General features: G+C 43.0%; 1 protein-coding gene and 1 non-coding gene across 6 annotated transcripts in view; both read right to left on the bottom strand.

Moving 5' to 3' along the window:
- TMEM68 (transmembrane protein 68) overlaps positions 1-14,244 on the bottom strand; it is a 41,696-nt gene that overhangs the window by 18,431 nt on the left and 9,021 nt on the right. For 4 of the 5 annotated variants that reach the window (XR_009742534.1, XM_061448467.1, XM_061448469.1 and 1 more), the window contains exon 4: positions 13,572-13,765. Coding sequence is in view for 3 of the 5 variants with exons in the window: in XM_061448467.1 (XP_061304451.1) it covers positions 13,572-13,765 (194 nt within the window). In the remaining 2 variants the exon portion in view is untranslated. Of the gene's footprint in view, positions 1-2,805; positions 3,008-13,571; positions 13,766-14,244 lie in introns of those variants that run through there. The other variant, XM_061448470.1, reaches the window with a different exon arrangement.
- On the bottom strand, positions 4,080-4,152 carry TRNAV-AAC (transfer RNA valine (anticodon AAC)). The gene has a single exon. It is a non-coding gene; the product is annotated as a tRNA-Val (tRNA).

Raw genomic sequence — 14,244 nt, 5'->3', positions numbered from 1 at the left:
AACCTCACTTATATTTGACTTACCGTCCACCAGATAAAGGCCTTCTTCATGCCTTTATCTCTTGTAATTTTGCTCCCTCTGCAACAGGTCCAGCATTTGTTTTGATCACCCATTGTACAGCCACAAAAATATATCTAAGTGATGTACGTGACTGCCACACTGAACACACTAACAAAGATAACAGCAGTGAAGAAGGGAAAACAGATTCTGTCTCCATGATCCAAAAAAGCACAGCATGCTCCATATTAAGTAAAGGTCCAACATAGTTCATATATGCCACTTTCATGGTTTAAGCCCAGCTGGTAACTCAGAACCATGCAGCCACTTCGCTCTCTCCCCACCTTTTTTTCTCCCCTGCTCCTGGAGGGATGGGGAAGAGAATCAAAAGAATGCAAATCTCACAGGTTGAGATAAGAACAGTCCAGTAACTAAGGTATAACACAAACCCACTACTGCTACCACCAATAATAATGATAAGGGAAATAACAAGGGAACATAGAACCAAAAAGGGAAGGAAAGGAAAAAACCCTATAAAAACAACAGGACAATATAATTGCTCACCACTGACTGATACTCAGTGATCTGGACCTTCCAGGAAACTGCCCCCAGTTTTATATACTGGACATGACATGCTGTGGTATGGAATACCCCTTTGGCTAGTTTGGGTCAGGTGTCCTGTCTCTGCTCCCTCTCGTCTTTCCATGCCCCTCCTCATTGGCAGAGCATGAGACTGAGAAGTCCTTGATCGGGGTAAGCATTACTTAGCAACAACTAAAACATCGGTGTATTATCAGCACTGTTCTCAGGCTAAAGTTGAAAACACAGCACTGCATCAGCTACTAAGAAGGAGAAAAATAACCATTACAGCTGAACGCAGGACAACTACTAACAGATATTGTCATTTTGGTCTGTTCCAAATTTACAGCTGCCCAGAGCAGATAAAGGAGTGAGATAAAGCAGCACAGTCTTCTAGAAACACCACCATGTCAACCTGATTAGGACCTCATCTAAGCAAAGAGAGACTATCCTGCCCTATTTGTCAGAGGTTTTCTGACATCAGTCACTGTCCAGATCTAAAAACTTCAATGGGGTGCAGTACTACTAAGTCTCACCATTAGCTGACTTACAGGCAGAATCCCTCTGTAATACGAGCATATCCTTAAAAAACGTATTTTAACTGACATCACTAACACATTTCCCGTTGTGTAGCTCAAAGTAAAAACTTTTAAGTTCAAACTTTCCAATAGAAAATCTTACATACAGTTTCACAGATGAAAAAGATGCAATTTGTCATCTGACTAATGATGGTGCACACTGACTTACACTTATGGTTAAGGCTTTACACTGTCTGTGAAGCGGAAACAAGGCTAAAATATAATTCCTTTCACTGACTTCTAGCATGCGACCGGGGAAAATCCTTAACTAAACTACGGTAATCTGCAGCTGTAGTGCACAGACACTGGGTTAAACTGAGACCCTACTGATCATGCTACAAGCAGCAATTACAGAAAGCAACATATACTGCTGTAAATTCTTCACTATGAGGGTGGTGAGGCACTGGAACAGGTTGCCCATCCCTGGCAGCCAGCCTGGATGGGACTTTGAGCAACCTGGTCTCGTGGAAAGTGTCCCTGACTGCAGCAGTGGGGCTGGAACTAGATGATCTTTAACGTCCCTTCTAACCTAAACCCTTCTATGATTCTCTGAAACCATGCACAACATGATTTTAGCATGTGTATGAAATGTATAAGTTGAACCTCTGGAGATGTCACTATCCCAGTCAGCTCTTGTCATGCCACACCTGGAATACTGTGTTCAGTTTTGGTCCCCGCTATAAAAAAAGGTCCCCACTGTGGACAGGCTGGAAAGGGTCCAGAGAAGGGCCACAGAGATGATCAAAGGGCTGTGAAGCCATGGGAGGAAAGACTAACAAAGCTGAGTCTGTTCAGCCTGGAAGAAAGAAGGCTTAGGGGACACCTTATCACCATGTTCCAGTATTTAAAGGTGGCTACAAAGAAGACAGAGACTCCCTTTTTACAACAAGTCACATGCAAAAGATATGGCAATGGGCACAAATTATCCTGGGGAGATTCCGACTGGGCACAAGAGGAAAATATTTCATCATAAGAACAATCAGCCCCAACATCAGATGCTGTAATATGTGGCTGGGCAGGGTGCTGAGACATCTTGTCTAGACCGTGCTTTTGCCAAGAAAGGTTAAACCAAATGATCCTTGAGGTCCTTTCCAACCTGGTGTTCTATGATTTCCAAACTAGAAAAACACGCAAAGCAAACACCTACATGACCCTGCAAATAAATATAAATGCACTGCTTTCCACTGCATCAGCCGGTTACGGGGGTGCTTCTACCAGAGTTAGCAATGCCACCAGAAACACAAAGAACGTAAGATCCTGATAATCCTGCTCACGACATCCTCCACTGCAGAGAAACCGACAGCCGGAGGGTGGTTGTGCTCTTGTTCTGAAGCGGGTACTGGCCTACTCCTTGCTCCTGTGATAGCGGGACACCGGTTCCTTCTGCAGGAGGCTGGAGGGGGACCGAGTTTCCCTCTCCTGAGAGGAGCACACAGCCCCAGCCCGGCTGCTCCAGCCGAGGGCACGGCGGCTCCGCCGCTGCCATCGCACCGCCCCCATCGCGCCCTGCCCGCACTCCCCGTCCCGACAGTAACTGGAGCAAGACCCCGAGCTCGGTGGTGGCCGAGGCAAGCCACCTGCCGCCCCGGGAACGGCGGGGTGGCGGCGGGGCCAGGCCCGGGGCGGGGACGCGCCGGCAGCACCCGCTCACCTTGCCCTGGCGGCGGCTGCTCCGGTTCCAGCCCCGCGTCCCTGCCGGGGCCTGGTTTTACTTCGCCGCCCGCCGCCCCCGCGGAGGATGGGTGCCCGCGGGGCGGCCGGGCCTGGGCGGCTCCCCGCGGCGGGGCGCAGGCGGGACGGCACCGTGCTGTTCGGCTGCGGAGGAGGCGGCGCGGGGCCCTGGGAGAACGAGAGCAGCCGCGGAGGGGAGGGGAAGGGGAACTCCGCGCCGTGGGGGGCGCGGGAGCAGCCCGGACCGCGTCCGCCACGCACCGCCCGGCGCTTCCGGCGGGAGAGGAGTCGCCGGCAGGGGGCGCGCCTTGCCAGCGAGAGGGTGCGGGCAGGCAGTGGAGAGGAAGGGTCTGGTCTGGCCGTGCTGGTTTCAGTTCATGTTTTTGTTTTTTATGGCTGGAATGACAGAAAATACGTATAGCACGGGAGTGACCTGATCAGCAATTGCAAGTCTACTTGTATGAAAGAAATTCTGTTTTCAGTAATAGCAGGTTCTAGTTCCTGTAATACTGTTCTAAACTGCTCTTTATTACAGGGGTATTACAATGTTTCTGGGGGAAATGTCTTTGTGTTTTTTTTTTTTTTTTAATTAGAAAAATCACCATCTTATATGTCATTCAAACCCACTCCCATCTCTCAATAATAGAACAGTAGAATGATTTGGGTTGGAAGGGACCTTAAAATCTAGCTCCAATCCCCCTGCCACGGGCAGGGATGCCTCACCCTACACCAAGGCTCCGTCCAGCCTGGCCTTGAACACTGCCAGGGATGGAGTATTCATAACTTCCTTGGGCAGCCTGTTCCAGTGCCTCACCACCCTAACAGCAGACATACACTATATATATCCTTATAAATATACACACAGTATATATCTTTGTATATTCGTTATACCCAACCTGAACTTCCCCTGTTTCTGTTTTAACCCATCACTCCTTGTCCCATCGGTACAGTCCCTAATGCAGGGTCCCTCCCCAGCACCCCTATAGGCCCCCTTCAGATACTGGAAGGCTGCTATGAGGTCTCCATGCAGCCTTCTCTTCTCCAGGCTGAACAGCCCCAACTTTCTCAGCCTATCTTCATATGGGAGGTGCTCCAGTCCCCTGATCATCCTCGTGGCCCTCCTCTGGACTCGCTCCAACAGCTCCATGCCCTTCTTATGTTGAGAACACCAGAACTGCACGAACTATTCCGAGTGGGGTCTCGAGAGCGGAGGTGCAGGATCGCCGCCTTCGACCTGCTGGGGAAAAAAGGTAGTGTTTCCGCCCGGTTTCGAACCGGGGACCTTTCGCGTGTTAGGCGAACGTGATAACCACTACACTACGGAAACTCCTTATATTACTATACCTCCCCTTGAGCTCTTTCAAAACATTCTTACAATAATTGTAAAAAGGGGTAACTACTATAGATGTCAATTTTTTACTCCAGCTCGCTTAAGCTAAGCTGCAGATACTACAGGGATGCTGCTCTAAGATGAAACAGCCTAGGAAAAACATGAACGTTGTTAGCAAACAAATGACAACTGAGATACAGAGATCCAGGCTGAATCTCTGCTTGGGAAGATAATCAGTGCTCTGATTATGTATCACCCACCCAAGGCTAGTACTCTGTTCTGAGTTGCAGCACAGCCTTTAGCATCAGGTGTCCACCACTAAACCATGTCCCTAACTGCCACACTAGTGCAAGAAATCTCTGGAGAAGCAGCATGGGAGGAGGAAGAATTCATGTTAATCCAGACACTAGATTGAGTTTTCTAATGAAAACAGGCAAATGTTGCATATATTCCTTAGATGCTACACAAAGTTTTAGGACATTGAGGGGAAAGATTACATAGGTATTAACAGTACAAAAAGGAAAAATGAGGCGCAAAAATTACCTTTCTTGGTGTTTGAGGTTAACAGATTTGGTTGCATTTAATGGCATATTGGATAGATTACACAAAGCTCTCCCATTCCCACCAGTAACAACATCTCACAGCTTGTAAAAACACATTCTGCTTTGTAGCATGTTTCAGTATTCTGCAAGGTGTGCTAGGAAGACAGTGCTGCCTATTGCCCACCTTTTCAAACAGGCATTTAAGTTCAATCCATAGGGGGACGACGCTGTTGCAGTTCTGCATTTCTGGGCAAACCCCCAGTGACGATAAGCCTCCGGGCTGCACTACCTAAGGAAGCTCCCCCAAGCCCGCTCCCTGCTAGCTGGGAGCTGTGGGCGAGTATAGCACATCTGTACTGCAAACACACTGCGATGCAGGGATTCTCAGGCTGGGGGCAGCCTCATCCACTGCACCAGTAGCGTACGGTTTAATAAGACATGATGTACCAGCTCACACTTGAAACTACTCTCTATCTGTACTTGCATAGCGCTACACTTAACTAAAGCTTTTTTTTTTCTCTAAGAGACTTTTTTTTTTCTTTTTTCCTGTTAGGACAAAGTCTTGGAGGTGGCATTCCTACTTTCCAGGGTACCAAACCACTAAACTGATATATTTGTAGGAGTCTAGTAACTGGTTTAATGGGATTACTTCTCTTCATATAGTCTCTCTAGAAAAATGGCCTAAGCAGTACCTCATTAGCTAAAGCAAGACAGTTTCTCTTCTGACACTGTCTTGCGTGGGGTCCAACAGGAAGGCACTCGCTGAGGGTGGGGACTGTTGTGGGACAACACTGACTGAGGATCTGCTCTGAGCATGGACCATGAACCACTCAAAACACAGAAGCATGTATTTAGACAAAACTTCTGAGGCTCTCAGATGTATGTACTTACTTGTTTTAGGAACCAGGCAAATCCTGGCTACACAATTTCCTTTGGGGGAACTCAGCTGTTGCATTGCTATTACACACAAGTTTTCTTCTTCAGTCTTTCTGACTTCAGAATATCCTCAAAGACACAGGGGAACCTTCAAGAGATTAACTGCTTTCTTCTGTCAAATCTATAGAAATTTGTGAAACTGGCTGAATGCCAATTATTAGTCATCAGTGCCATAGGACATTGGTTTTTACTATATTGTATAAAAACAATGAAATAAACAAGAGCTTTCTAGTCACTTTTACGTTTATCAAATCGCTCCAACAAAGCCTTCCATATGCTGCCTGGGATTGTTTGATGCTTGCTTATGAGAGCCTGGATGGCAGCCTTTGTCTGAAAAGAGAAGAGAAAGTTGACTTTACAGACTTGCTTGTGCAAGGAAGAACAGTATAATCACTGATGACTTCTTAGAGGCTCAGGAGGCATTGGGAAATTAACACATAAGATCTATTTTAAGAAAAAAGTTGTGGTTTATATTAACTAGTTGTCCTAGTGACACTTTCCTTGGAAAAGAACAAAAATATTGACTGCAGTTTGGATAGACTGAAATTATTGAGTTTTATCAAACCTGGCCATTACTAAGTCAAAGTAACCTTGAACACATGCAAACACTAAGTGTGTGCCATCTCTATTCCTGAAGATTTTCATCAAAAGCACTGGATAAAGCCTGGCAAAACTCATCTGATCTCACAACTGATCTTGCTGGGACCAGGAATTTAGAATGGGGACCTCCATCTGTCCTTCTCAACATGAATTCTCCCATAATTGTATCATATATGGCATGCATATATGAGAATTTGTACCTAAATTCCGTTCAGTTTTACTCTACATGAGATTCAAATGCAAGTTTGTGGTGAGAATACATAAAATATTCTGTATTTCTACCAGGTATAAGAAATAATTTCCCTTCGTTTTTCCTCATGTATTTAAACTTGAAATAGGGGTATCAACATACTCCAGTGATCTGCCCCAGAGTGATGTTAGAATATCACTGGGAACATAAGAAAAGAGTAGCCAAACCTTTCCTGACAGATTCATGTCCTGAGTCCTTTTCAGGACAGGATCAGACAGAGGTCAGCCAGTCCTCTGCTCATCTCAAACCCCACTTAAGTTGTGGGGGTGTTTAACTAATACTAGCCACTGAAGACCTAACTCTCCTCCCACTAAGTGGGTGGTCAAAGGCTTGACTTGGTAAAGCAAATCAATGTCATGGGAAACTTCCATTTCAGTTTTGCAGATGCACAAAATACTTTTCCCCAAAATATAAGAATATGGACAATCATATGGATAACCTTGGCACTAATATTTCTTCCAGCCTTCGAAACCTGCTAATACCAAACTCCGCAGGTTGCTGGGGCAGTTCCCCTGTAACAGACCAAACCCGTCTTTCTGGTTTCACTGCTGTGAAGCCCAGAACAATCTGAAGTAAATCCTAAAAAGAGGAAAAAAAAATAAATAAAAGGAAGAAAAGCTAGCTTTCTTGCATCTTTTGGGGGGCACCAAGGTGGTTTTTACATCAGTGATTCCTAATAAGTGGTTTGATCTGTGTACTTCTAGGCCACAGCAGACTTTTTTTTGCACAAAGCCCTCCTTTCATCTTGTATGAAAAATTTTGAAAAATGCCTAAACCCTGGATCTATAAAAGTTTTTATGCCCCTCGGCACCATTGATTTCACCAAGCTGTAAGTACTCAAAATATTTTAATATACTGAATACAATTTATTTTCTTCTTTTAGCATTTTCCTTTCGACAAGACTGAAGCTTTTGTGAAACTTTGTTTATAGAGCCCTGTGTTATTTAGAGAAGAGTCTCAAAAGGTAGTTGTTATGTATGAAATTTATTTTCCTAGTTACTGAAAACTGAACCTAAAAATGTACTTCACATCATTTCAGTTATCAAAGGCACGGGAGAAACCAAGTTAGCAACCCAAGCAGATAGAGCTCACACATGAAAGAATGAGGGCATCTCAGTCATCTATTACTATGTCAATACTTACTTGTAGGTAATTGTATATCAAATAATCCGGGAGCTCAACTACCCATTGCTTTAACAAGCTAGTAAATGTGTACTTGTCTTTATTCATATAAAAAAGTATGTTTTCAGTGCATGTACAATAGAGAGAAAAGTATATAGTTCAATACTGCACAGAGAGCTAACTTACCTTTTCAACTAATTCATCTGTAGTGATATTTGGATCATAAGGGATTTGCTCCCCAATGTACGTACGAAATTTAACTGGAAGTCCTCCGTATGGAGGAGTAAACGGCAGTCGAGTGCTTTCATACAACCATCTAAAAAATCCTGAAATAGATTAAGGGAGGAAAAAGTAGATTATAGTCACATAAAACACTATCCAAACTTGAATTCTGATTAATATGGAAGAACCCTGACAGTTCAGAAGAAATTGCAGGATTTAGGTTAGCTGGCTACCAAAACAAAGCTCAATAGACTTAATAGATCACTGAAATAATACTGCATTAAGGAACCAGGTCACACAGCACAAACCAGTTACACACAAGCTATTGTAGATACCTCTGAGCCACACCAAGTGTGTTAGAGAATCCAAAGGAAGCAGAAGTCCAAAAAGCAAAATCTAAAAGAAGAGTGAGAGAAATCAGAGAAGTGGAGAAAATGTTCCAAATACTTAAAATATGTTTTAAAGTTCTTACTTCTTTCTTTAAGCATCCTATATCCTTCCCGGACATTTTGAGTGTACATTGGAATGATGGGCTAAGGAATCATAAAAAAAAACAAAAGGTAGAAATGTTATATCAGCTTTAAACTTAACTGCCTGTTAATGCAGCTAAGAAAATCTCTTGAATACAGGGGAATTATCAGTTAAGTAGTAAACAAGGAATCTTGTTATAAAAAATAAACTCCAGAATAAAAATAAAATTCTATTTCTCAGCTCCCACAAAAACTGATGTTAAAGTTCCATCTGTAAGGATGTCAGGGTTTTTTCCTTTAAATGGCTTCCATCACTGAGTTCTTTGTTAGGCTCTAGTTAGGTCTTTTCCTTGCTTGTTTTTTTCTCATCCTGTGGTTTCTGTTCTGTGGTAGTGATTCTTAACAGAGTAAAGGGGTTCTTTCATTACCTTCTGGACAAGTAATTCCAAAAATATGCTTAAAATACAGTTTCAAAAACACAAAAGGGACAATAAAGAGAGAAAAACTCATTGTATGTATGGATACAATAACTGTTTGCTTGTCTACAGACTAAGAAATCTTAACTCAGACTCTAAGACATGGCTCTTTGAAGTTCAGGCATCTCCAGTGTCTTTCCTTTTAGTCACAATAATGAAGTGAACTTGTTCTATAACTACCTAAACCTCTGCCTTCCAGAAGGCATGTAGTCCAGGTCAACCAGGACATACAAATGACTTGTTTGTCCAAGGGATCTGCAGAAGTTCTTTCCAGTGGGGTATTATCTAAACATTACTGCTTCAGTGAGACCTTACTTTGAGAAGCAGGTAAGATGAGCCAAACGTAAATGTCTACTTGCTTTCTCCAAAGCTTCATGAATTGAGTGCTTTCCTATTCAGTGCTCATGATGGAAGCTTTAGACAGAGACACTGCAAAGCTTCATTTTACATTTCAGTCTGCAATACTGCAAGAAATATGTATCATACGAGTTATATAAAACTCTAATACAGTGTCAGTTCTGATAGTTTAGATGAGTCTACATGCAGTCTTCAGTCAACCTATAAGAATGATGTGGCCAGTATTGAAAAGAATGCAGCAAGAACAAATATAAACAATCAGACACCAGAGGAGAGCCACGAAGATGAGCAGAGGGCTGGAGCACCTCTCCTATGAGGACAGGCTGAGAGAGCTGGACAGCTTGGAGAAGGCTACAGGGAGACCTAGCAGCCTTCCAGTACCTAAAAAGGGTCTACAAGAAACCTGGAGAGGGACTTTTTACAAGGGCATGTAGGGATAGGACAAAGAGGAAGCCGATAGAGGGTAGATTTAGAATCATAGAATAATTAGGGCTGGAAAGGACCTTAAGATCATCTAGTTCCAACCCCCCTGCCACGGGCAGGGACACCTTACACTAAATCATATCACCCAAGGCCTCGTCCAACCTGGTCTTGAACACTGCCAGGGACTGAGCATTCACAACCTCCCTAGGCAACCCCTTCCAGTGCCTCACCACCCTAACAGGAAAGAATTTCTTCCTTATATCCAATCTAAACTTCCCCTGTTTAAGTTTGAACCCCTTACCCCTTGTCCTATCACTACAGTCTCTAATGAAGAGTCCCTCTCCAGCATCCCTATAGGCACCCTTCAGATACTGGAAGGCTGCTATGAGGTCTCCACACAGCCTTCTCTTCTCCAGGCTGAACAGCCCCAACTTCCTCAGCCTGTCTTCATACAGGAGGTGCTCCAGTCCCCTGATCATCCTCGTGGCCCTTCTCTGGACTTGTTCCAACAGTTCCATGTCCTTTTAATGTTGAGGATGCCAGAACTGCACACAATACTCCAGGTGAGGTCTCACAAGAGCAGAGTAGAGGGGCAGGATCACCTCCTTCGACCTGCTGGTCACGCTCCTTTTGATGCAGCCCAGGATACGGTTGGCTTTCTGGGCTGCAAGCGCATACTGCTGGCTCATGTTCATTTTCTCATCAACCAACACCCCCAAGTCCTTCTCTGCAGGGCTGCTCTGAATCTCTTCTCTGCCCAACCTGTAGCTGTGCCTGGGATTGCTCCGACCCAGGTGTAGGACCTTGCACTTGCCATGGTTAAACTTCATGAGGTTTGCATCAGCCCACCTCACAAGCGTGTCAAGGTCCCTCTGGATGGCATTCCTTCCCTCCAGCGTATCAACCGAACCACACAGCTTGGTGTCATCGTCAAACTTGCTGAGAGCACACTCAATCCCACTGTCCATGTCAGCGACGAAGATGTTAAACAAGACTGGTCCCAACACTGATCCCTGAGGGACACCACTCGTTACTGGTCTCCAGCCGGACATTGAGCCATTGACCACAACTCTTTGTGTGCGGCCATCCAGCCAGTTCTTTATCCACCGAGTGGTCCATCCATCAAATTGATGTCTCTCCAATTTAGAGACAAGGATGTTGTGTGGGACAGTGTCGAACACTTTACACAAGTAAAGATTAAAGGAAGATCTTTCCTCTTAGGGTTGGTGAGACACTGGCAGAGGGTGCCCAGAGAAGCTGTGGCTGCCCCATACCTGGCAGTGTTTAAGGTCAGGTTGGATGGAGCTTTGAGCAGCCTGGTCTAGTGGAAGGTGTCCCTGCCTGTGGCAGGGGGCTGGAACTGGATGATCTTCAAGGTCCCTTCCAACCCAAACCATTCTGTGATTCTATGAAACATGTTTGTCAAAAGATGGAATCCAGTTGCTACTATGGGCCTAACTTTATATAAGAAAGGACATAAAAGGTTAATATTGCCCCCTCTACTGTTAAATGCACAGCACTTCAAGAAATTCTTAGTTATCTAAGAGTTATCTGCTCACATTTTCAGAGAAATACCAAAGATGCCCGAATTTCAGTGGAGCCTGCAAGCTAATTACAGTGATGCCCACCACAGTGGGATCCAGTCAGACTTCCTAATCTAAACAAACCCCGAATGAGTTGCAAGAATAAGTAATACAAAAGTCAGCAGCACTGTGCAGGTGAGTTCAGGCTAGTAGGTATCAAAGGAGAAAATACTCTCTGCCCTTCAAGTAACACATAATTCTATGTAGTGTTTGTTTTACCAAATATGTTATACAGCTGACCACAAGAACCTTTCACACTGCAAGAACCTTATCTTCAGTGAATACCCAAATCATTACATGAAAGAACAAAAAAAAACCCAAAATCCACAAACCTGTCAACAGGAGGTGGTAGCAATTTTAGGTACTATTATTCAGGTATTTCCATGTGCTTCTAAATTATGAAAGCCTGGGAGGATTTTTGTGATGTGTTTTGATCAGGGTGGCACTCCATGTTAAGGGCATTCAGAGTTATTTAATTCAATTTTTATTTAAATTAGAAAGAAACATTATTACATTGTAGGATTACACTATAAATTCCAAGTGAAGTAAAAACAACCGGCAATACAGTGTTCAAATATTTGAAGTAGCTTGAAAGGCAGGTATAAAAGCAAAATGGTTAGAAATCACTTAAGTTGTTAAAGTGACACCTCTTTCTTACTGAGTATATTATTAAATTAATATATAAAAAGAAAGACTGTAAGGGAATTCAAAATGCCCGTATGAATTTGATAGGGTTTATCCTATTCACATTCTGATGGTGGTGTACAGGCCCACACAATATATGAAGTATTGTGACTAACATTTACCAGCCCACGCTTTTGAGAAAAAGGATAGGAGAGGGAACAGAAGCACATAAAATGTGACTTTTAAAAGGCCACATAACAAGACAAACAAAGGGGTAGGATAGGACTCTCAGCCAAAAATTCCCCCAAATTTATTCTAGTGTTTAGTTATCTCCCCACAAGATTTCAGAGCTAGATAAAGTTATGAAGAACTATTAACCTGAAGCTTGCATTTTGCAACCCTAGGTACTTTGTAGTAGGAGATACAGCATAAAAAAGCAAAGTTTGAGAAGCAACAAATTGGATGGGGTGAGAGTGAGCTGTAACTGCACAAAAAAACCTGAAAGGGGTGGTAAGAAATGGAAGGTTTATGGGAAGAACTCAACTTCCTGTACAGATTCTCCTATAAACAGACAAGGATTATGTTTATGTGGTAGGCCAAAGAAAAGCGCTGCAATTGATGAGATATTCATAAGAATGTAAAGAAAAATGATGGTTGTGCAATTCATGAGAAAGCAATAGAAAGCTCGTGGCTGAACAGAAGAAGCCTGAATGACTACTGGTACTGTCAGACACAAAGAGTGCCAAGTATGCTAAGTTTAAATTAAGACAGAAAACTCATCTCCAGTGCTGATAATGAGAAAATGCAGTTAGGAAAAAGAAGGGTTGCTGCTCTTTCAGCTCTATGCCCTCCCAAATAAAAGTATTTCCCAGAGGCTGTGTCCGAGAAACAGTCTCATGGTTCTGGGTTAGCAGTTGGACTTGATGATCTTGAAGGTCTTTTCCAACCTAGCTGATTCTGTGATTCTACATGGAATTAGACAGAAGAAGTCAGAGCCAGCGGTAGAAGTTTGTATTGTAGATCATAATCTATACGGAAAATATAACTGAAACTGTGGCCATGTGTACATTAGCAGAGTGCAGATCAATAGAACCACATCTCTGGAGGATGCTGAGGGTCTGGCATCAACACTGAACACATTTCTGTGCTATGTTTTTATGTAGAACTAATTCTCGGCTGGTACCGTTGACTGAATGCCCATTTGCAACCGGAGAGTATTAGTCCGATTTAGTTTCAGCCAAAAGGTATTCTAACATGTTCCATTACATGAATCAAAGCATGGTGAGGGAGATGGAAAAATTGCTTCAAAAGTGTACACATGATTCAAACTCAGACACTGAGGTAGACACACCTTCTGTTAGTGGATGCAATCTTTCACAAACGTGAAGAAAGGTAAGGGCAAGAACAAAATCTTGGACCCTCCTAGAATAAATGAGAGGAAAGAAAGATAAGGATAATGTATTAAAGAGCCATAAGAAAATGACTGGGTATTTAAAAGTAAGATAAATATTTAAGTCTAGTAGAATGAGAAAATAGAATGAAATATGGAGAAGGACTATAGTGAATACTCCTGAAATACAGTCAAGACAAGAAACTGGATGGCAATATAAAGCTATACAGTTCCATAAACCCCTTGCTCCCTACGGATTAATGTGCTTGAAGAAAGTGATGGGAAGAGGAAAGGAGATCTTTACTCCAAAACCTTTTCTTTGGTCTGGAAGATTTTCCAACAAACATTCCTAAGCTATGTTTTATAATGAAGCATGGATGCAATATGCATAGAATTAGGATTCATAACATATAATACTCACCACTTTTGCATCTAGAGCAACCCGAGCAAAGCCTTTTCGATTTCCCCACATGAGTTGATAACTTTCATCACTGAATAGTGCTTCTCTAACTCCACCTGGTGAGATGGACACCAAGTATCCATTCTTCAGGGCAATGAGGCATTCCTCTCTTGTACCTGGCATAACACCTGTCACTCCCAGTAACAATTTAAGACCTGCAATACATAAATAGCAAATAAATATTATTGTAACAATATATCACAAATACTGCTTGCATGTAGAAATATGATTATAGATAAATGAAAATCTAATAGCCATATACCGAGACTAGGGCAAATTTGCTTGAAGGAAGTGAAACACCTACAGAGTAAATATTGGCAAAATGACAAGTGACAGTGTTTTTGCCCAAATGTTATGAAGATGAACCAGCTTCTTAGGAGCATCTCAATAAACCTATGCCTCCACACGCTATTTTCCATAATGATCAAAATACCAACCATACAACCAAAACACAGGTAGATGCATAGATAGTGCTCGAGGAAAGCAGTGGGGAAAGGAAAATAAATCTTTACTCAAAAACCTTTCCTTCTGTCTGGAAGACTTTCCAAGAAACAGTACTAAGCTACATTTTATAATGAAGCATGTACGCAATAAGCATAGAATTAGGATTGGTAACACATAATACTCACCACTT

Source organism: Pezoporus flaviventris, unplaced genomic scaffold (assembly GCF_033815535.1).
Source record: "Pezoporus flaviventris isolate CSIRO_AGI_PZ_B2104156 unplaced genomic scaffold, CSIRO_AGI_Pfla_v1 ptg000007l, whole genome shotgun sequence".
NCBI lineage: Eukaryota > Metazoa > Chordata > Aves > Psittaciformes > Psittacidae > Pezoporus > Pezoporus flaviventris.
Note: the sequence above shows the minus strand (reverse complement) of the source record. Positions and strands in the feature narration are given on the sequence as shown.